The sequence below is a fragment of the Apteryx mantelli genome, chromosome 6 (genome assembly GCF_036417845.1).
Source record: "Apteryx mantelli isolate bAptMan1 chromosome 6, bAptMan1.hap1, whole genome shotgun sequence".
Taxonomy (NCBI): domain Eukaryota; kingdom Metazoa; phylum Chordata; class Aves; order Apterygiformes; family Apterygidae; genus Apteryx; species Apteryx mantelli.
This window is the reverse complement of record NC_089983.1, coordinates 39940712-39963773: the sequence shown is the minus strand read 5'-3', so window position 1 is coordinate 39963773 and position 23062 is coordinate 39940712. Positions and strand designations below refer to the sequence as shown.

Genomic DNA, 23062 nt, shown 5'->3' with positions numbered 1-23062 from the left:
CCTTGAGCTACAGATGTCCTTGGAGCTGCTGATAATCTAATAGTCAATAGATGACAATTACTCCTCTTTCTGGAGAGTAGAACTTGTGCTTTAGGCAAAGCTGTGACCTCCTTGGCTGATAGAAAGGGGCAATTGAGCCCACTGGCACATGGTGAAGAGGAGAAAGTTTCTGTGGGAGGCTAGTGTGTAAGCAGAACTCAATGATGTGTTTTTCTGAGCCCAGATTCTTCAAGTAAGATGGGGAGGATGAGTGAGACTGAACCCAGGTTTAGTGAAGAATCTGTTCTTCTTCCAGCTCTGATGTGGTTCTGATATGATGACTTGCAAAAGCTGTTGCTCTTTGGTCACTCTAACAGTACCTTCTTTTTCTGTATTTTTAGGAAGGTGGATGGAAAGAAATGGTGAATGAGACTGGATTTCAGTTAAAGGTAATTACCATAAGTGTTTGTCTGGTGACTGCTGTGACACAAATACTCTTAGCAAATGTGTTTGAGGCTGTTTATGAAAGGCTGTTTGCCCTTAAAATGAGTAAAAGGCGTTACATATGTATGCTTAACTACAAAACCAGTGGTGGTGTTAGCATGTAATAGGTAAGACTTCAGCTGTTCAGTTCTGTAGCAGGTTTGTTAACCTGTGTGTATGTTGGATGCTGAGCCTTGTAATTCTAATAATAATGTAGAATTCTGATCTTTATAAGCTTTAAAGCTAATGAACTTGAGCTTTTAGCCATGCTTTCATACGCTGTCAGTTTAGGTTATTACCACTTTAAACACTGATGCCAAATTTAACCTGGGAAGATATAGAAGATGCCAAAAAAAGAAGCAAAGGTGTTTGAATTGTAGGACTTTTCTACTAGGATAGGCTGCTGAAAGGGACTAAGTGGGAGTTGGTGCCCCTTAGCTGTTTAACAAGAACATATCTTGAAGTAGTACTATCCACACTGACATCAGTGAGTTGGGGAGAAGGTGAACAGGTGGAAGACTTGCAGGAATACATGATCAAAGGCTGCATTTCTGTGCAAAACAAGAATCTCAGAAGCTGATAGACTGCTGGGCTGCATCTGGAAATATTACTGTGTGGGGACAAATCATTGTGCTTTGGTGTGAGCTTTTGTTTCATTGTAACCTGATCAACTCTTACGAAATCACAACTGAAAACTAGTTGGGTTATAAAGAAACCCTCTTTATTTTGAATAGTGAGAGCTGGAAAAAATCACCGGTGCCCTTATCCTCAGTGTCCAGGGGGCTTTGTTACTGACACTTAATGCTGATAACTTAAGTTGACGTTAATTCTCTCATCATGGTAGGGGATGCATCTTGGTAATATCTGTAATGCAAAAATGTGAAGCTATCAAGCTGACTGTATTTTCCTAGCCCTCATATTTTTATTTCAGTTACAAACATTTTGAACTCATAAGTGTGTTGTCAGTGTACGTTCAGGAGTGCACACTGTGTGTGTGAGTGAGAGAAGACTCTTGGCAGAATGCTGAGAATAATTGACTACCTGAAACCATATTGCAGGTCAAATGTGAGATGAGCTAAGTCCCGTTTTCCTTCTGGATTTGATTGTGTGTATGATTTCCCTTTTTACAGTTACTGTTTCCCAAAAGGAAAATAAGTTTTTGTAAAATCCTGGGGAAAAGCATCTTTCCTTTATTTGATGTCTGAAGTATAAAACCCTCAGGTTGTCTGGTTATTTAGCATTACACTGGAGGGCAAACCTGTATAAATGGTTCATTTCATGACTAAGACTAGAATCAGACCACTGGCTTATTAAGTGCTACTGCTATTTCTGCTGCTGATACATTAAAACAGGATGTGTCTTTTGTCCCAAAGGGTTTGAAGGAGGCTAACTTAACTTTAAACTAGGCATTAAAGTGGTATAGTTAAGCACATTACAATTGAATGTTGGTGTTGGAGGCTTTGTTTACTCTGTCAGCTCTATCATTAAATCATGCCTTTCCTCCTCCACCCCAACACTTAGTTTTATTCCTCAAATGGTTTGTCTCTTGAACCTTTCCTTTAGGAAGGAGAAATTAGTGGTAATTTCCCCCACGCACCTGGCAAATACCATCTTAGACTTCAGTGTTGGAACGACACCTTGAGAGGCATTTCTCTACCTTGTTTATAAGCCTTTACCCTGCTACTGAGCACAGAGCCAGTTTACTTTAGTGACTTAAATGATTATGGGATCGCAGCAAGGATTAACTGTCTGAAAGCTCCTTGACTGTATTTCATTTAGGGAATTCAACTCTCAAATGTTCATGCATGTTAGTCTTAAATCAAGTTGAAGGCTGGGCAGACATTTTTCTAACTTCATGACTTTGTATGGTGCAAATGCTCAAAAGTGGTGCATGGGAGTTACTGTGCCACTAATGGCAAGAAGGAAATAACCCTACTTAGACTATTGTACACTGGCAAAATCTTGATTGCTGCCTGACAGTGCTTTTATACTTACACATGGAATGGTCTGAAGGAAGAGCTCAGTATGTTTAAAAAAAAAAAAAAAAAATGGGGGGGGGGGCAGAAATGTGCCCTCATGCCTGAGCCTGTTGAATTTGACCCAAGCAACTTCAAAGGCTTTGCCTGCCATTTGAATATATAGTCTTGTAAAATAACTACCTGGGGGGTAGGAGGACTCTGATAATGTCAGCGTGACTGTGTGGCGTTTGTTCTGCAAGAGAATGTGAGGAGTACACGCAGGTGCATCTGAACTATCGGTAATCTAATTTGCAAGTATAACAACATGTGGAGATAGAGCAGTAAAGGTGTAAGTGTAGGCCATGCAGCACAGAGCCTGGGTCGGGAGTTGAAGTTACTGCAGTGTTTTGTGTTCTTGCGTGATCTTGATTGTGCTTCCCCATGCTGCGTCTGTCTTCCTTTTGCAAGATATCCTTAGAGGAGAGCTATGCTTAGCTGTGGCACTGAACCGGTTTTCTTCCAATATCAGTCAGCCTTAGTCTTGCAGGTTTTATTCACTTACCTATCAGTTTGTGGGTTATTTTTGTCTTGGTTGGTTGCTGGAAGAAGGACAGCTATAGTTAGCAAGCTGCTGTTTTAATACAGGACCATGTTGGTGTAGAAAACTTCCATCGGTAGTTGTCATTCTAGTTGCAAGGATGAAACTGCTCTTCCATGAACTTATTTGCAGGGCACATGGGACAGTATCCATGGAGGTGGTTCCAGGTGAAAGGAACTTGCCATTGCTATTCAAAAATGGATATTTTCTGCTCAGGGCCAGTGCAGTGGGAGGTGGAACAGCCTCAGACAGTGCCTGTCTCATCTGTAGAAGTTACTGAGAGGACCCTGAAGGAAGGACCCCATTCTTGCTCTGGGAGGACACGGTGTTCAGCTAGTTCACTGTAAAATTCAAAATAGCTCTTCAAACTCTGAGACGGCTGTAATGCTGCCTAAAATATTCCTGTGTCACATACTAGCCCTAACAACTACTGCTGAATTACCTTACTGCTAACAGTTACGGCACAGAAGTCATGCACAGTCCATTAGCTAAAACAGGGCACTGTAGCAGAGCTTGAACACATCACAAAATGTATTCTTTATTACTCTTTCACTGCAAAGAAAGATGTTTGAGCAGAAATAAGCTCTAGCCATTTGACCTCCGAGTTGGAGTTTTCATGTGGTACAGAGGAGACCTGAGTAAGCACTCTGGGGGAAAGACACTGTGCATAAGATGCCAGAAAGAAAAAGTTGCGATTATCTGGGACTTCTGTGGACCAGTGTGGGTTGCCTTATTTGCATTGGTGTGTTCTTAAGAGTAAATACCTGTTACTTAATTTTTAATGTTAAATTAAACTGAAACTTTAGAAAGAGATTCCATACTGCTGTTGCAGACGTTTGTAAACCAACATCTCAAGAAGTAAAGTAGCTGATTACCTTTTTAATTAGGTATTGAACTTTCTTCTGTAAAGACTTAATATATGCTATATTTTAGAAGAGAACACTGCATTAAAACAGCTCTATTCTGATATACAAATTATATTTTTTCTCTAAAGCAACTCATAAAATAAGAGAACACCATATATGAGTTTGATTTCACTGGGGGACTTTTCCTAGTAATAAAGAGCATGTAGAGGTCAGTCTACCACTGGTTTTATTTGGTTTGAAAAATATAAAATAGTTTGTCCATATGGTCTTATGTTACCTAATTGCATCATCTCAAAAGAATGTAGGGTTGTGAATCTTAACTCTGTGATTTGTGTAACATTTTAGGAAGAGACTATTTTTGTGCGATTCAGGATTATACTAGCTTAATATTAGTGGATACTGTTTACATCCTAGTTCACAAAAAATAGCTTAATTTTCTACTTTTTATTAAAAAAATCAGATATGCAGGGCAGGTAGTGTCAGACTTATTCAATGTTTGAAAATCTAAATATGCCAAGAAGGCAGGAGTTTTTTCTAACAGTGCTGCAAGAAGGCTGAGATTTTTGTCACTGGAATTTAATTGCATTAAATTAACAAAGCTTTTTTTCCCCTTTTTCAGGCAGATTCCAGATTAAAAGCTCTTAATGCAACATTCAGAGTGAAAAACCCAGACAAGTAAGATTCCACATCCTTCCTCCCTCCCTTTCCCCTTTTCAGTTACAAATGTAACATCAGATGACAGAATATTCTATCTCCTTAGAATAAATTCAGAAAAGAAAAATGATCTTTCTGCACTTTAAATCTTAACAGAAGTCCAATAAGGAGATAGTATGAAGAGGCTTGAATCCTGTTTCTTGGAGGAGCAGGAAACCTTCAGAAAAATGCCATCACTTAATGCAAAATGAGTCTTTCCTTTTAGCTAGATTAAAAGAGGGGGAGAAAAACCAATAGAAAAATAGCCTCTTAACATTTGTTTGCAAAGAAACCTTTCCAAACGTGAATAGAATGCAGATTGATAGTAGGTCTTTCCAAAAATCTGCTAGTGTACAATTCTGGATGCACGCACCCTGGTGTTGCAGTTCATAGTTCTCTTCAAGCTGCCAATTTTCACAGATGCTTTTGGAAATCCTGAGGTCAGTTCAGCTCTGTTACAGTTTAGGAAGCTCTGAGACGAGCACTAGGGCAATCCGCTGGATTAAAAAACTAGTAGAAGCATAAGGATGTGCAGTAGGAGGTTCATCCCGCCCCAGGTGATGTGAGGAGGGTAAAATAGCTGAGAGTTCCTGCTTTTGCAATAGTTAGAAACATTTGTATGCAGGAATGGCATCGAGAGATGTTGCTGTTCCCCATGTATAGCAATAAAGACACGCGAAGTGCCCTGCTGGGTTCATCTGTTGTCCGATAGTGGCAATAGGAGGTGCTGTTTAGGGAGAGCATGTGTGTGACTGCTTTCTGTTGTCCATTCCCTGGTACTTCCCCAGCGTCCCTGGATGTTGTATTAAGGATGTTAGAGGGCACATACATTCCTGATCCTTTTAGTGCCTGTTTATAGACTTATCTGTGAATTGGTCCCATCCCTTTTTTGAACCTGCTGACAATGTCTGCTGTTGCGGCCTTCTTGGGCAGCAAGGGGGCTTGTTGCTGGAGAGTAGTGCAAAAGATAACCTAAGTGAATGAGACCAAAAGACAGCAATTCTCTCAGGATCTACAGGTGAAACCGCCCCCTTGTTTGGATGCTTCATCCTCTATCTTCTTCCTGGTCTGTGACTAGTAGGAGTTAGCTTTTCTTGCTTTCGGGCAGGGAAACTGCCAGCTGTGTCTGCATGTAGGCATGGATGGGAAAGGCTGGTTAAGGCTGAGATACTGTTATCTTTTGAGGCAATGAGGTAACTTAATGTTTGGGAAAAGAAAGCCGTTGTGATAAGTGGCATGGTAAAAAGCACAGGAAGATTTAAAACAAGGAAAATATGAAGAAGGAGTTCTAACAAAAACAATGTCTGAGTATTTAACTCAGACTTGACAATACTTCAGAGATATGACACATCTTCCTACTGTATTCTGCCAGCTACATAACTTTTAAATTGAATTTTTGGTTACAGTGGCAAGCTGTGTTTTACAAATTGTTTAATAACTGATGAGCATAATTTGTGTTTGTGGGGAGAGCCCTTTGGTACAGCGTGTGTGGGTCTGACAGGAGGAAGAGCGCTTCGCTCTACCTAGCGCACTCACGCTTGGGTGGGCTGCCCTGAATCTAACGCCTGTCCCTTCCGCATCAGGGGGGGTGCTCGTGTGACTGGGTGGTGAGTGGGTTCAGCAAGCTAGCCTTGCCGAACCCAAACAGACCAAAAAACCTCACTGCTGTGCGGAGTGTGGGTTTCTGGATAAACTCGGTTTCCTGAACCAGGAAGGGCTGAGGTGAAGGATTGCTGCAGCCCTCACTCCAGACTGACTTGCACTGATGTGCAGCTGTACCTTCTAGTTTAAAGCAATGCTAGGGACTTCAGACAGTGGAAATGAGGCTACCCTAGTAGATCAAATTTAGCCTGGAAGCCAAACCTCTTTCTCTGGGATACAATTAATATCTCTTCTGTGGAATTACATGGTAACAAAAGTGTTGCATTCTGGTACATGGGGTAAATTTGTAGTAGCACTCCTACTGGCCTCTCCAATTCAGTCTCGTGGCACCCATCCTCTTGTTCTCTGTCTGTGTTTTAAATCAAAACAATAGCCTTCTGCCTGGTGAAAGGTTCCTTTAGAAAATACTAAACCCTTTTCTAAGGCAAAATTAAAAACAAAACTCCTTTTCTGTCTGGTTGCTCCCAGAAGTGGCTTGTTCCTTTTAGAGCAGTTCTATTCTTGTGATATCTTCTCCCCCGAAACGGGAAAATGGTACTGCCCCCTCGACTCTAGGGCTGAGTAAAATGCACAAAGTCACTTCTTTTGAAATGCTATCTTATGAAAATGAAATATTATTTTTTGCCATTATCATAAAATATACTTTCCAGAAGAAACCTGGCAGTGTCCCTACAGAAATCTCACTTGATCTGTTCTTCATTTGCATTTGAAGTTCTACTTAGTAGCTCAAACTTCTTAAATATCTAGACTGTTGGTAACGTTGCAGAACCATTGCAACTGAGGGAAAAGAACTGGGCTTGTTTCAGTTATTCTGAGTGCCAAAACTGTGTCTTGCCTTACAACTTCTGCTTCGGTGGTGCATTGGAAAGTAAACATCCCTCTACGTGCCTCTCAACTCAATTTGGAAAATTATTTCATGATTGAGTATTTTTCTTACACGAGCATCCAACAGGACTTGAGCAGATACTTGAAATAAACCTTTGATCTGTGACACCAGTCTCTTGCAATATGTTTTTTAGAAAAACTCCCTTTTTAAAAAATTCTCAGCCTTCTTCTTCACCAAAGATTAGGAAAAAAAGTGGTGTCACTTTTGTTTATGCTTTTCTGAGACAATAAAATGAAGACAACTTGGTTCTGAAGTGATCTTTGATGGAGGAGGAATTGGCATGGACAAAGATAGCGTCCTGGGCTTGAGCAGTGGTATGAAAGTCCTGGGTTTCTGACGCTTGCCTTCAGGGAGTAAGGCATTCCTAAAAGCTTTCTTGCCACAAAACAGGATAAATAAAACTTTTCATTATAAATTTCTGGAGTGGAAAGGGGAGTCTTCCTGAACTGAAGGCAGGCTCTTTAATCTTTTGTTTTAAGTTCAATTATTTCAAATATCTTCACTGTTCGTGTCTGCAGCTGCCTGACATGCTGCCCTTGTGCATATTTTATAAAGTGTAAACTGAAAAGATTGTTCTCTAAACCCCACTGTGCAGATCAATGCCTGTATTTTTCTCATATACTTTCTCTGCTGACTTTTAAATTTTTTTTATATACTTTAACCCTGCATGTGTCATACTTCTATAGAAGATGCTCCTTGGAGATCAAAAATACTAGAAATGGCAATAAAGTTTCTACCTCCTGAATACAGGCAAGGGAATGTTTTAAGAAGTGTTAAATAACCCCCCCCGGAATTTCAAACTTGGTCACCCAAAACAAGTGACCTGAGTTACTTCAGCAAGACCTCTTGGGTACGAACTATGAAGTACAAAGTCTGACTGTGTGTGGTGGGAGGAGGGAGAAAGCTTGCTTTTTTTTTTGTTTTCTTTTCTTTTTTCTCCCCCCCCTTTTTCTTTTTATGCTTGAATATCAACGTGGAAGACTAATTTTCATCTTCCATTCCTTAATTCTAGTTGTATTCTTCTATTTTTTCAGATCATTGTTTGGTAATTTGGAGAGCCAGAAACAAAATAGCTTTACCTATCTAAGTGAAACATGCTCTTGTGTACCTCATGCCTCCCAGGTTGGTCATGAGTTAGGCGTTTGTGTAGTAGGTGGCATTTATGTGTATGAAAGTGGCTGTTGCTGTGGTTTCATCAGTTACCTGTCACTAGCAAAGCTGTGGTAGCCCACTTGGCTTCATAAATAGGATGAGCTAAATGCATTAACCTAAACTACCACCAAGGCTTAGCTGGGGTGGCTGTTACAGTGCCTTTTTCCTTCAGTCGTGGCAGGCCAGCAGTGTATGCGTGACCACTTGCAATAGATTACCTGGCTGGTACCTCGTTAAGCAGTAGTGATTTGATTGCTTTTAGCGATGTGCTGACTGCCCGTACAGGTATGGATGTTAGTAAGATTTCATACGTAACTAGGTACAATGGCTATCCACTAACTCTCGCTTTTTTCAATCCCATTTAAAAAATTAGTAATTTGCTTAAAAAAAAAAACCAAAAAACTTTATTTCATAAAATTATAGCTCTTAAATCGGTCAGAACCTTCAGCATTTGCTTATAAAAAGCTAGTAGTCATGCAAGTGTTGGGTTATGTGTTTTAGGGGAATTAAACTCTGCAGTCGCTTTTTTAGGAATCTTCAGCCAATTCCACTTCAACATAATTCAGGCTCCGTCTTGCTGGCTGTAGCGTCGTGGCTCTATCTTGCATTCTGTGAAAGCTTGCTTTCATGATGGCTAATGATGTACTATCTGTTTCCTGCTCCCAGGAGATTTACTGAGCTAAAACACTATAGCGATGAACTGCAGTCCGTCATATCACACCTTCTGCGAGTCAGAGCTGTAAGTATTTCCCATGTGTGTCGTGACAAATAGTAGAATTTATTTATAAGGCAGCATTTCTTGTTTAGTCCCTAGAACTGGTACATATGTTCTAGGATGAGGAAAGCTTTGCCTGAAAGGATCAGATTTTGGAGTTTGGGGGCAGGGAGTGTTAACCTGGTGCGGATTTGGGGGGAAAGAGATCCAAATATGACAGTGTATTTTGACAGTTGCTGAAGGAGCAGAAGCGTGTATGTTTAGCTAATCTGCCTGCTCCCCTCATGGCCACGTATCAGAGGGAGGTGTTTTAAAGAGGACCAAGGTGTCCAGTTCTCTCAACTCAGCAGAGAAGTTTTTTTGCTGGATGTCTGGGTTGGGAAGGGGCCCGAAAAATAGTTTTATGGTGCTGACATATAATACACTATTTTCCAGAGCTTGTAGTATGAATCGTGCACGTGTCCCAGCACACTTCTTTTTTCTTTTGGCTTGTACTTCAGTCTGTAATGAATAATGTTCTTTTTAATGATGAGAACAATTATGTCATGCAATCAAGATATTCTGTGGGTTTAGAATGAAGATTTAAAAAAAAAAAAAGCCCACAAAAAGGAAATAGGAAATTACAATTCCAGTAATGAGGAGCATGATACTGTTCTTTAGCGTGTTCAACAGGGATTTAGTTTTTGATGAAACTGTGCTGCAGGGGAGGATGGTAATTGATTGCCCTGTTGAGCTGAGGTACTTGAGAGGATTAATCTCTGGTGTTCTAGTAACAGTGGCTTTTTCTCAGTGCTCTGTGTATGTGACCTGCGGGGTGATCTGCTTGCACTTCCTTTTTACTGCTTTAACAAACCAGTAACTGTAACTCTTATGCAGCTTCAATTTAACTTATTGGTGCATCACAATTACAAGGGCATCATCAGCATTACAAGTCGCATTTCAGAATATATATGTGTATATATGTGTTTTTTTCTTCTGATGTTGTTGCCAACATTATAGTACTGATTGCAGCAGGTACTGACTCTCCAAACAGCTGAAATGACCTATCTAGCTTTAGCATAAGTTCTGCAATGGATAGCTCATTTTCCTTTCCTTCGTTTCAGTGGATGGAAAAATTGGGTCACTTGTTAGAATTTTAGTGAAGTTTTCCCTACAGTTCTTGATGACAGGATGGATTTTTGTCTTGCCATCTTTACGTTAAAAAAGCAAGCGTGTATATAAATTTGGCCTTATTCAGGTAAAGGAGACTACACCTTGCATCTGGCTATCAAAAACCAAGTTAACTACAGTGACTGATTATTCGTAGTCTCCGTAGACATATCCTATACATGAGTGCTTTCAAAGAAATACTTGAAATGTTATTTTTCTATATAGCTTTGCCACAATTTTGAGGTCAGTCTTTTAAAGGCTTTATGCTGGTGATTTGTTTTTTGTTTTGTTTGTTTTTAAGACTAATGCCTACTTTTGTTTACCTGTGTTAAAACATAAGGCTTTAGCTTGGAGTTAGTATTTGGGGTTTTTATAAATCAGTTGCAGTTGCTGTTGACCAAAAATTAACTTCTCTAAAATGTTTTAGAGGGTAGCAGACCGGCTATATGGTGTCTATAAAGTCCATGGAAACTATGGAAGAGTATTCAGGTAAGAGTTCATTTAGTTTTTAAGAATATGTATACAGTGAGTGTAGTGAATGTATTTGTCCATTATGTTTTCAAAAGCATAACAGCATGTCTGAAACGCATTTAAACATTTGCCTTGAAAAACTCTTGTATTGCAGTACTAATGAGCTTCCTACCTTGGATATAATGATCTCAGGATCTGCTGAACTTAGTCTCAACTGGAAGACGGTGGTGGTGGTGGTGTCTTTTATTTATTTGCTTTTATTCCAGAACTTTGGGGCTTCTGTTGTGGTAATGGCATTTTTAACTCTTTCTTCAGAGTACAACTTACTGCCTATTTTCATGCAGTTGTCAGTTAAGCATCCAGGTCCTTTTATAATTAAAAAAAAAAAAAGTTCTGAAACTGAATAGATACAGTTGATTTTAAGTGAATTTGTCAGTTGTTTTTCAATTTATATGAGTGAATTGCATGCTCAAGTTTTCCATCTCACTGGAGAATTAAAGAATCTAAACTTCTGGTTAAGGGAAACCTCCTGCTTCTACACTCTGTTCAAGTGCTAAATTTAATTCTCTGGGTTAATGGATTGCAGATGTCTTTCTCATTGGGGGTTTTAAAGTGAAATTAGGTGTAGTTCTGTAATAACACTAAGACAAACAAATGTCAACATTAGCAGAGTGGAATGTTTATGAGAAAGTGAAGGACAGAATAGATACATTAGATGTAAATTATGTGAAATACAAGGCAAGGGGAACCCTTTTTTTTCCTTGTCTAAAAAATTGCTGATGTAATTCTTATAACTAATAAATCTCATAAGGTTTCACAGAGCTGAGAACACAATTAAAATTGCTGTGTGCATACTTAACTGTCCAGGACAAGTCTCTTGCTATCTTTATTGTAGTTGTGTTTTCTACTTTATCAGAACGATCTCCCTAATGTGAATAGGGAGATACAGTAATGAGGCGGTTTTAACTTAATATTTTTCTAACGAATAGAACTAAACAGCAATCTACTGTGAAAATAGAAAACGTATAGCAGTTTCAGAGGAGTTAAAACTCTTGCAAATGTCAAATCCCAACTTCTATGTGAAGTGTTGTGAGTCTGAACAGCTTAATTTCTTCCTGGTAAACAAGTTGGAGCAAATTCTGTTTTAGAGTTCTCTTTCTCTGTTTTTTCCTTTTTTTTTTTTCTCCCTCCTGTGCACTTTTCAAAACCTAGTTTTAGCTATTTAAACGAGATTCTCCCTGTGCAAAACAACCCCAAAGTGTATGTGTTTGTGTGGGTGTATTTAGAGGGCGGGGGCAGTTGTTTGCTGGAGTGCCTTAGTATTAACTGGCCAGTGCTGCTGCTGAGAGGGGGGGAAACAGTTTGGCCGAGCACAAATTGGAGGCAGTTTCCATTCAGGTGTCACCTGGAAAGAAACTATATACAGGATGCAGCTTATTAACTTCCCTTACCCTTCATGTGTGATGTTGCTTCTCGTTTGTTTTTCCTACAGCGAGTGGAGTGCAATAGAAAAGGAGATGGGGGACGGGCTGCAGAGTGCTGGCCACCACATGGATGTGTAAGTAGTGACTGAATATCTGATAGTTTGATGTAAGCCAGATGCAGAGCTCTCCCTCCTTCCTCTCTTCTCCCCCAGCCCCAAAGTACATACAAGAGGTGTACTGAGAAACTTGGGGGTGCGTTGTTTCTAGGTATATAGCATTTCTGTGATTTGGATGCAGGCGCACTTTTAGCATCCATGTACTGATTAAGTAGCTCAAAAGGTCTCAGGAGAACCAGAAGGGTTTCTTTTTTATTATTATTTTGAAACTGTAGAAGTGTTTGGAATTCTTCCAGCTTTTCTTTTAAGCTACTATGCCAGAAACTGGTGGAATAGAACTTTAATGTACTGCAGACCTGATGAGATCCATTTGTTTTTGATAGCAGTGTTTTGTACCACACAGTAGATGGTACACAGATTTGGACTTAATTACAGAAAGTTAAGAACTTTAATTATTATTAAACCAAAACTTTAATGGATTCTTGAATCAAATACTGACTGGATGTAATAAAGTTGAGAATCCTCCCTCTCTGCATCTTTGGAGTCAGTTGGCAGAGTATGTGAAATGCAGCCTTCAAAATAAGAGTCTAGCACTTAAGAGTGCTCACAAAAGTGCTATTGTAGGCTCCTACTTTTTGTTTTTCAGGTAGTAATATACAGTAGATAAAACAGTATAATTTCTTATCACTCTGATTCCTTGTATGTAATCAGGCACTGCAGTAAAGTAACAACTCATGCAAGAGATGGAAACTGTGACATTTCATCATGCACTATTTTTACTGAAAGTGTAATTCGTGTAGAAATAGTATTATCAGTCTCAGTTTACAAAGCAGACTTGTGTATGCTGTACTGTTGGTCAGTTGTAATTGGTGTTTTGCCATGTCAAATGAAAGCTTTTGGAGAGCCTTGCCGAACTCTGCCTTCAGTTTCTTCAAGAGAATTCATTTTATCACATCTTTAAGAATTTGAACCCTTCCAAATAATGTATTTGCACTTCTGTGTTTTGGCTAATATGATGGTTTACACCTAAAAGAGCTATTATGCTTTCTAAGTAAAAGACTCTAGAGAGAATAAAGGAATGGATAATACATTTTACTTTCAAAAAAAAAAAAAGTAGAGATGGAGAGCAGCGTAAAGCATATACCTCTACTATGCAAAAATAACATACTAGAGTTCAGTTTAGTTATATGGAAACATGCTATAATATGAAGGAGTTAGGGAGATGTAAGTAGGTTTTTAGTGACTCAAATACACTACGCAAGGGTGTCAAACATCTAGAGATGCTTAATCAAATAAGAGAAACAGGACTGACTTCTCAGTCAGGAGGCCGAACTTTCTGCACATATCAGAGGTTTACTGTTTCTGTCCTTTACACAGCTGGGGTTAAAGATCCAGAGTAACAGTGGTGAGTTTTTGGGTAACCTTAACCATTCCATGAATCTGAGGTTGCTTTCATTGTCTGTTATGTCTTATGTTTTGATGGTCTCATCCAGAAATAATCTCGTAGTGAGAACCAAGCAAGAGAGAGCGGCTGTGAGATTCAGGAACTCATTCAGTGACCCATGCGGTCTCCTGCCAGTAAGGTTCATATCTGTGGTCTCTTGAAAGTGTAACTTGCCAGCCCAGTTAACGTTCCCATAACATTAGGCCATGAGGAGGTTGTTGCAACAGCAAGCTCCTTTGAGAAGGTTTCCTAATATAGATGTTAAACTTTAAAACAAACTTAATTCTCTATCTACCTCATATGCTGTAGCCTTTACTAGGTGTTTATTTAAACTTTTGAGTTGTTATCATTTAGAATGATGTAAAACTGCTTAATATTTGGAGAAGACATCCCCAAGCACCTTGGGGGTGGGCAAGATGAGGCTTGCTAAGTGACAGAAAACAAGTATGCTGAGAAAGCTCAAGTGAATGGCTGTAATTCTAGCATATAAAAGATCAAAGAAAGAAATGTCAGGCCTCTGACTTCTGTCCTTTATGCTATTAATGAGTGACCCTTTATCTCCGAGTCAACTAGCCTGTCATTACAGATGGAACCAGTCTGAACTAGAACCAGGTTTTAGCCGAAGATTCCCATGAAGAGTGGAAATGTATTAGATATCTTTAGGACTTACAGTTTTTCAAGGTTTTCCATGGTTTGCCTACCTTTTTAGGAAGAAGTGTTTGAACTTTAGCACAGTCAAATATAGGGTTTTTTTAATACTCTTTTATAATCAAACTTAAGTATCATTATGAAAATGGCAGGTAAGGTTTTATTTTGGTTGAGGGTTTTTGGGTGTGTTTTTTCTGTGTGGGAGGGATTTATTTATTTATTTTATTTTATTTTATTTTTTTTGAGACTTGTTCTGCCCCAAATGAGCTCTAGCACTGAGCTAAACTTAGTTGAAACTGAGATGTGGTCCATCTGCTGCCCTGAGAAATCTAACCACTCTACTAAATAAATTATTTTACTTCAGAACTTGTACTTCAGAACATTTTCAGAAAAAAGGTCACATGTGGCTTACTCTCTCCAATGTGGCTGGAGAATTTTCTTTCAGAACATGTATTTTTCAACAGTGCAGACTTCTTCCTTACTTTGGTTCATAATATGAATTCTTGTTCTGTCTGTTCTTTTATCCCGTCTGCTTAAACTGATTTGTTGTTGCTGGCTGCTTGGTAGTTATGCTTACTTATCTCACATAGCCTTGGTAGGGCTCTTCCTGGGTGTGCCCAGGATGATTTTTTGATTTCAGAGCATCAAAACAACTCATCTTACTTGCAAACTTAAACCAGAACAACAACAATGACAAAACCTATTTGAACAGATGAGCACGCATCTGTACCTTTCCTTCAGGCTTCACATTCCTCCAGTTACTAGGCAAGAAGCTGTTGCTTGTTTGAAAAGCCTTAGTTCACATTCCCTATGTCAGCAGACCTGATGATAACTTTCAACCATAGTATCTCTCTCGGATGCCTCCCATCTAGAGAAGGAGCCTAACAAGGCCATAGTTGTTCCTTTCAGAGCTTTCAGTGGAGGGGTCTCCTGTCCTCTTCCAAGTCACATTACCAGTTCCCTCTCAGCTTGAGACTCTCCCACTTCTTCCTCAGAGCCAGTTGCTGGAGAGGCATAGGATGGAATTGAAGAACAAAGACCTTGTGAAAACCTTAAGGCCAGGAGGTGCTATAATCAGCATTTGGGTGGCATTGTGCTGCTCACTAGACAAGCATGAACGCATGCTCACTTCAAAGAGCCTGCAACTGTGGAAATACTTATTTCCTATTCCTCCATTTCAGGGATTGCCACAGACTCTAGAGTCCAAATGGAATTGGCAGAATAGATGAAGGCACCTGAGACGGGATCTCATTCATCCTGTTCATCTGTATTGGTACTTGACCTGCATTGCTGACTAAAGTGGCATCTTATTTCTGTCATTGTACCAAGTGCAGTGTGCAGTTACCTTTTTAGAGGTAGGCCTGTCCTGGCAAATGTGTCCAAGCACAGTCACCTTGGTTAATGAGAACCTATGACATACTGTCCCATAAGCAATATAAACTAGAAAACTAGCAATATAAACTAGAAAAAAAGACTTGTCATGTTTCATAGATCTCCTATTCAGCCTAAATGGTGAAACTCTCACTGAGTGCAGAAGCTGTGGAGTTAATCCAAGCCCTTGTGCTTCAGAAGATTTCTCCCTAAAAGGCAGTTGCTCAGAACTGATATGCCTGACTTGCACAGCAGATGAAGCAACACACATTCAAGGAACTGAAGGACTTAATGCTGGAGTGTTCAGAGCACTGCCACAAGTTTGCTTGGTCTCAAGCTTATGTGTTGGCTGAAGAGTGAAGAATGAAAGTCACTTTGTAAATGCTCCCTCTTTGCTTTTCAGGTGTGATGTTCACATTTTTAAGGTGTAATGCTCTCGGTCTTGCAGGTTTTCTTCTGTACCGTATCTTTTTTGCCTTGGTGCTGCCTGTTGACAATGCACTGAAGAAAAGGAATAAATTATTTTCTCTTTTCCTGTAATAAGAACTGCCCCATCTTCAGCAGGAAACTTATCATAAATCTGGTACTTGTCAAAAGACTTACTGCAAGAAACAGGCTTGTGGGAGTGTTTATATTAGCCAACTCAGTTTAATTAAAAACAAAAGGGGGGAAAAAAAACTTTTTAGAAGTGCCTTTTCACTGTTGTACTTAGTGACTTTTGATTCTGTCAAAGAAGTGTCCTCCCTTGTTACTGTGTGTATAGTTTTTAAAGGTTAAACTAAGGAATTTCATACTTAACCAGAGGCTGTGTTGTCACCAGATATGCAGCTTCTATTGATGACATACTGGAAGAAGAGGAGCATTATGCAGATCAGCTGAAAGAATATCTCTTCTATGCAGAAGCACTACGGTATGTACAGAAACGTGTAGTTCAAATGAAAACTATAATCCCTTGCTTTAACATAGTGTTGGTGTTAAGTTTAGTTTGGTATCCTGTTCTCCCTAGAAATGTTAATGTTGTGAGAATCTTCAGATTCTCACGTTTTATTTTGCTTACTCATCTTCAGTTGCCATAAGGGGCAATAACAGATAGAACTGAGCTGGTCAATAATAAAATGACAGAGATGTTAAACTCTAGATACGATGGGAGATAATACTGCCTATTCCCTTGGTTCCCTTGCTTTCCTTGGCTTCCTGTATAATAGGTGCCCCAGCGTGCAGTGGGGAAGCTTCAGCTTTCAAATGAAATAGGCCAAAGAGAGATTATGACCACTTACAGCCGTTACAAATTCCTGCAAGTTTTGAAGTGCCCTGTGTGATGTTCATCTGCTGTACAGTATTGCTCAGCTAAATAATGATTTTAATTAGCCTTTAATCTAATTTTAGATTAACCTTTAAAGGGCAGTTCCTCCTTCAGAAGCATGGATATAGAACCACGATTCTGTATGCTCTATGGTTATGCCTAATGCTGTGGTGTTCCCCCTGGCTGGTGCTGCACCTCTGGGAGAGGGCCCATAGTGCTGTAGTGAGTTCAGGTGGTCAAGTGTGCTGGCTGCTCTCTGAGACCCCAGAGCCCAAGTTGCACCTCCTGGGAGAGAAATGTGGAGTACACATGTAGTGTCGCCAGCCTGCACAGGACTGGGACTTACTGCAGGTGGTTAGAAGAAACTCTCCTCTTCCAATGAAAGGCGCTATATGAATCTAGGAATACAGTTTCTTGTTTTGTTGCTTAAAAAATAAAATGTGAAGAATTCTATGATTGATTGATGCATTGGTGCTGTGACAGGTACCATATCCAGGTACCTCTTGTCATAGTTGCGATTTTACTCTAATGGATTTTGAAAAGTTATTTTAAAGTGATGTCCTTAAGTAGGTGCTAGGGTTTGTATTACCTAGAGTGTCTTGGAATGAGTCTAAGAGGAACAGAAAAGCAGAATGCTGCCGTATTAAGAACTCTATCCTTTGATCCAAGCTTGCTTAACTACAGCATTTGCAGAGTTACGCATTCTGTGATAAGGCTGTTGAACTCAAGCTAGATAAATAACTGAATATGCTGCCTGCCAAAAAAATTCTTGTGTCATTTTTAAAGTTTAAATGGAGGGAAATGTAGCAAAACAAAGTATTATGTGACAGATCTTTTGCTGCTTCTTTTTCAGGGCAGTTTGCAGGAAGCATGAACTAATGCAGTATGACTTGGAAATGGCTGCACAGGACCTAACATCTAAGAAACAGCAGTGCGAGGAGCTGGCAACAGGAGTGAGTCTTTTTCCCCTTTCTTCTCCAAGATGGTGTATGTGGGTTTTATTTATTTATTTTTTTTTTCCAGGTTGCTTAGAATGGCTTCTACATGGCACTAATACGTAGAAGGCTGATTGCTGGTTGTGAGAAGTAATATTGTATGGGCTGCAGGCCTTCAAGGGTTGAAATAACTTGGTTCATGGTGACATATGCTGTTTGTACCGAAGTTTTTATTGGATAATGAGCAAATAAAGGGTTGCAGGAAACATGACCTGAGCAGAGTAACACAAACTACTATATCCCAGAGATACAATATTGGGACTTCTGAAAGGCTTTCTCTGCCTTTTGAAAGCTCAAGATTATTGATATGTGATGTTGGCCCCTTTTATACAGAAAATACTAGCTAAAAAAGTCTGAATATAAACTTAGAATTCTTAGTATTGCTGTATTGTATTATATATTGCTGCAGCTGTTCACATTCTATACAGAATATCTTTTCTTATGTAAAAAACCAAGACTTCAGTTTTTCCTTAGACTGGAGTAGGAAAGAACCTATCTGAAAATTCACTTGGGTCAGTGGAATGACTCGCCTAAGGCTGGTCTGTGGGTTGTGCTGTTAGAGTTTGAACATTGAATTACTTAACAGTTGTTTCTGAGGGGCCCAGAGTCCCTGGGAATAGAAGCTGCAATACAGGAATCTCCTTTCTTCTTTCTCCTTACTTTTCTGTTCAGTCTAATGTGAACCACCTCCTCTCTTACAGCAACCCAACAATGGGACATCCACGTAATGGAAGGGCCAATGCAGTTGCTTTTTCTGATAATTAAAGCCAAAACTCAGCTGAGGAATAAGACCTAATGCTAGTAAAGATCACAAAATCAATACCTAACCTTGTCTCTTGTAGACCGTGAGGACGTTCTCGCTGAAAGGAATGACCAGCAAGCTCTTCGGGCAGGAGACCCCTGAGCAGAGGGAGGCCAAGATAAAGGTTCTGGAAGAGCAGATACAGGAAGGAGAAGAACAGCTTAAGTCTAAAAATCTGGAGGGCAGGTAAAAAGGCCAGACTTTTGTCAAAGAAAGTGGGGATTGTTTTAGCAAAAGTCATTGACTGGATGCTCTTGAAGGTGTTTGTATTTTATAAGTGTTTTTAATATATTCTTGGTGTTTATGAGCTGTCTATAAAAGCTCCTGTCAGTTGTAAGTTGTGAAATAAAGTACAGTACATGCAGTTAGCTTCTGGTCTGAGAGGATGGCTTATGTAAAACCTGATGACTTTCCCAGTTATTGAGCCCACTTTAATGGCTGACTTGCTTGCTTTTATGTTCAACTAGTAATATGTTTAGCAGGTGGGCTTGTAGGTCTGCAGCTGAATAGCCTAAGACTCAAATCCTGATTTGCTTTAACTACAGTATTTAGTTTGGTTTATATGTATGGGTCCTAAGCTAATATTCTTCAGTTTCTCATATGGGGGACAATTGACTCCTGTCTGAAAGAGATTAGAAGTTCTGGAAAGCTGTGTTTGAATAACTGCTGCTCGGTATTCTAGGGAAATTTTCTTCAGGAATGCAAACACGAAAAATAGGAGCAAACATTCCTAGAGCAATGTGTTTGTGTCAGAACACGTTCATCATATAATGAAAGGGGTGAATGTGGTATCTCCTGATAAGTAAGGATTAGAGCTGAAAAGATAAGACTAGTTCATGAATAGTTCATAACAACAAAACAATCAGTAAATGCAATTTCTTAATCATTTTGACAGAAGTACTGGACATCTGCTTTTGTAGCTCTGGAAGCAATTTTCAAGTGAATACTTGCCTTGTGTGGGAAGTCCAGCACAAATGAAAACTATGTACTACAGAAATCTACCTCCATTTTGGTTAAGGAGACCTGGAGACACATTGCCAAACCAGCGAAATTGATTCCTGAAGTGAATTGTCAGAGTAAAACTTGTGTTGCAAATGTTTGTTATACTTTACTGTCTCAAATCCTGATGACAAATGAGTCTTCAGATTGGAAAGCCCAAGATTCTGACTTGATTAAAAAGAAAAAGAAACATGCAGTGTTGTGTGCTGAATGTTGGCGTAAAGACATTTAGTCACCCCAAAAGAATTCCAGGAGAAAAATATATTCTGAGTATTGTTGATTCTATGGCAGTCATGCTTACTGTCAGAAATCTCCATCATGTGAAATTGGTTCTCTAGTTTAAAAACCTCTTAGGAAGTGGATGGAGAATTAAGTAGTAGTGCCACGATACTGTAGTAAGTATAAAGTGAAGACACCATGAGGTGTATAGTAATTATACAACTTGGTTTACCAACTGAAAGGTGGAGCGGTGCGTCATACATATCTTCGCTGCTGTAGGTTCCGAGGAAGGAAGATGAGGTGAGGACATAACATGCAAAACACTAAAAGCGTTTATTAACAGAAATATTGCTTTTAATTCCAGAGACTTTGTGAAAAGTGCCTGGGCTGACATTGAACGGTTTAAGGAGCAGAAGAATCATGATTTGAAGGAGGCACTTATAAGCTATGCTGTTATGCAGATTAGCATGTGCAAAAAGGTATGTTTAGCTTCTGAAGGACCAGGCTTTTATTTATATATTTTTATATATATATATATATATATATATATATATATATATATATCATATCAGCAGGGGATCAGATGCAGACTTTCAGTAACTAGGAAGACTGCAGTCATGGAAGGTTGGAAGTCAATAGCGTAAAACCTCCCACATATTCCACCCTACTCTAACTCAGTGACATGTTAATGTTGAAATAAAATAGGTAGTGTGGTCCAATTCCAGTGTGGTCTCTGCCTTATTCGTAAGTGAAGTTCTGTGGGGCTTTTTGTGGAGTCTTCCATGGAAAAAAATCTGATTGCAAACAATGTTGTATTTCTGCCTCTTTATTTCCAACCTTCTTTCTTTATTTGTTTATTTTTATTTAAGGGAATTCAAGTTTGGACAAATGCAAAGGAATGCTTCAGCAAGATGTGATTATCTGGAAGTGAATTCCTCCTCCAAGTGCCAGAGAATGGAAGCACAAACGTATAACACCAATGTTAAGTTGCTATATGACTTACATATAAATCATGAAATAAATGAGTTGAGTGAATAGTTTTTCTTTCTGCTGATTGTAATTGTTAATAAAGGACAAAAAGGACATGTTCTTAAGTGTTTAGCCCTTGACTGCCACGTATGTGGCATGTTTTATGTGTGGTAGCAAATAATTCAGGGGTAAAAAAAGTTAATGAAAACTACAGCTTGGTGTTGGGGCAAAAGTATAGGGAAGGTTATCCCAGAAAGTATGAACTGAACTGTTCTGTCTGAGACTTCTGAAAAACCCTGCTCTGTATTGTGCAGATCATTTCCAGATGCCCTTCTTTTCAGCCCTTGCTGTTTAGAATTTGTAATGCTCCAGGGTGTTTTGGGTTTTTTTAATGGGACACACAGTTGTATTCTTGAGGTTTACACCATAAGAGGACAAAAAATGAAATACTGTAACGCCTAGGGTTCATATTTAAATGCCTTTGCATGTCCATAGAGAAATGTGCTTTTCCAAAGTTCAGGTTAAGCAGTCTCAAGCTCCTGAGATGTTTGAAACTCTCTACAGTAGAGGTGTTGTATAATGGTTTAATACAATATTCTGCATTTACTGGTTCCCACTTAAGTTTTTGTACAGGCACTGATTTCTTATCAGATTTCCTTCTGCAAGTAAAGGAGACTGGTGATCCAGCTGAGCAGCAAAACCAAAGTCAAAGCTGGTAAGCAGCAGATGCAACTCCTGCTTGGTCTGTTTACACTAGATGTGAATCTGGCCTGTGGTGGTGCTTCTCATAACTGAAGCAGTTTGGTTCTTAGAAGAATAGTCCTTAATGAAGATGCTGAAATATAAAACCAGGTGGGATTTCTGTAGTACTTAAGAGCAGTGATATGCAGAATCCACAATGAGCCAAGGTGTCTGTTTGGATCTTGTAATGATGTTTCATTGTGTGTATATGTGTGTGTGTGTATATGTGTATATATATACACACCAGTATTAACATGATTTGCAATTACAGGTACTTGCATTAAATGTTTCCAGTTATCCCAAACACTTATTACTGTCTAACATTGTTTTTTTTCTACGTACTTAAGTTCCTGAAGTCTTGTGGGATTCATTGGACTTGCTAATCCTGAAGAAATCTTTGTAATATTCTGTTGAAAAGTGTATTTAGTTATTCTGGATTAAAACACTGTCTCAGATTTTGATTTTTAAGAGATACTCCAGAAAGTCCTTAAAATTTACTCTGATAAATTATCAATAAGATAGTTACTGACATGTCCCATATTGCTTTTGATTCTGCAGTGTTTCTTTTCTATAAAACCATTATAAAGAATTCAAGAATTCATAGACCTGGTATACACTACAACTCAAAATTCTGAAGTAAAACGTTGGTCACTGATAATGTATGTTAGCTTTTTTTCAAAGCATATGACAATGACATTTCTGTCTGCCGAGAGCTGATGTTGGGCAGAAGGAGGTCTCTCCATTTAATATTTGCAAAGAAATGTTTTGTTCTGAGAACTGCCATATCCAGTTCTGATACAGGTTAAAGGACTCTTACATTCCAAAACCAAGAAATTGCACACTTAAAGTAATCAGTAAACCTTCTAAAGGAGTGGTGCCTTAATACAATACCATGAGGCGCTCAGAGTAGGTATTTTTCATGCACTTTGATTTTTTTGGTAGATCTTTCTGGTGCCTCTTTCCACATTTCACTTGCTGTACAGCTTATTAAATGTATTAGTATGCCTTTTTTTCCTTGCTAGTTGTACTAAATTTAAGGGAACAAAACAGTTCTTGTAAGTTTTGTGCCAAATAAGCTAAATAAAATTGCTCTTTGATATTTTTGTTATGTTGTTTTTGTAAAAATGCTACATAAGTCTTTCCAGTTCTGTTGTTCAGTTCCTGTCCATCTTAGCTCTCAAACTGTCAAACTTGGGTTTAACATTTAAGTAGTAAACTGCAACAATTAACTGATTTGCCTTTTACGTGAGGAAGGTAGTGTCTAAGTCTGGAATTAGATCCTTGTTACAAGCCAGTTTTGAACTCTTCTCTGTTTTTGCTCAAACATAAGCAATCAGAATTTCATGCATATCTTCATCTAGGTAAGAGAAGATGCGTTTTAAAAAGGTTTGCCTGTTTTAGCAGAACTTGGATGAAAGC

At 39.0% G+C, this 23062-nt stretch overlaps 1 protein-coding gene across 2 annotated transcripts in view; it reads left to right on the top strand.

Moving 5' to 3' along the window:
- Window positions 1-22740, top strand: part of SNX4 (sorting nexin 4) — a 36677-nt gene extending 13937 nt beyond the window's left edge. For both annotated transcript variants that reach the window (XM_013959734.2, XM_067299329.1), the window contains exons 5-14: window positions 381-428; window positions 4504-4559; window positions 8944-9016; window positions 10569-10630; window positions 12105-12170; window positions 16436-16525; window positions 17772-17871; window positions 18756-18901; window positions 20298-20412; window positions 20803-22740. In XM_013959734.2, coding sequence (XP_013815188.1) covers window positions 381-428; window positions 4504-4559; window positions 8944-9016; window positions 10569-10630; window positions 12105-12170; window positions 16436-16525; window positions 17772-17871; window positions 18756-18901; window positions 20298-20412; window positions 20803-20850 — 804 coding nt within the window. In that variant the 3' untranslated portion in view covers window positions 20851-22740. The remainder of the gene's footprint in view (window positions 1-380; window positions 429-4503; window positions 4560-8943; window positions 9017-10568; window positions 10631-12104; window positions 12171-16435; window positions 16526-17771; window positions 17872-18755; window positions 18902-20297; window positions 20413-20802) is intronic.
- Window positions 22741-23062: the final 322 nt, after the last annotated feature.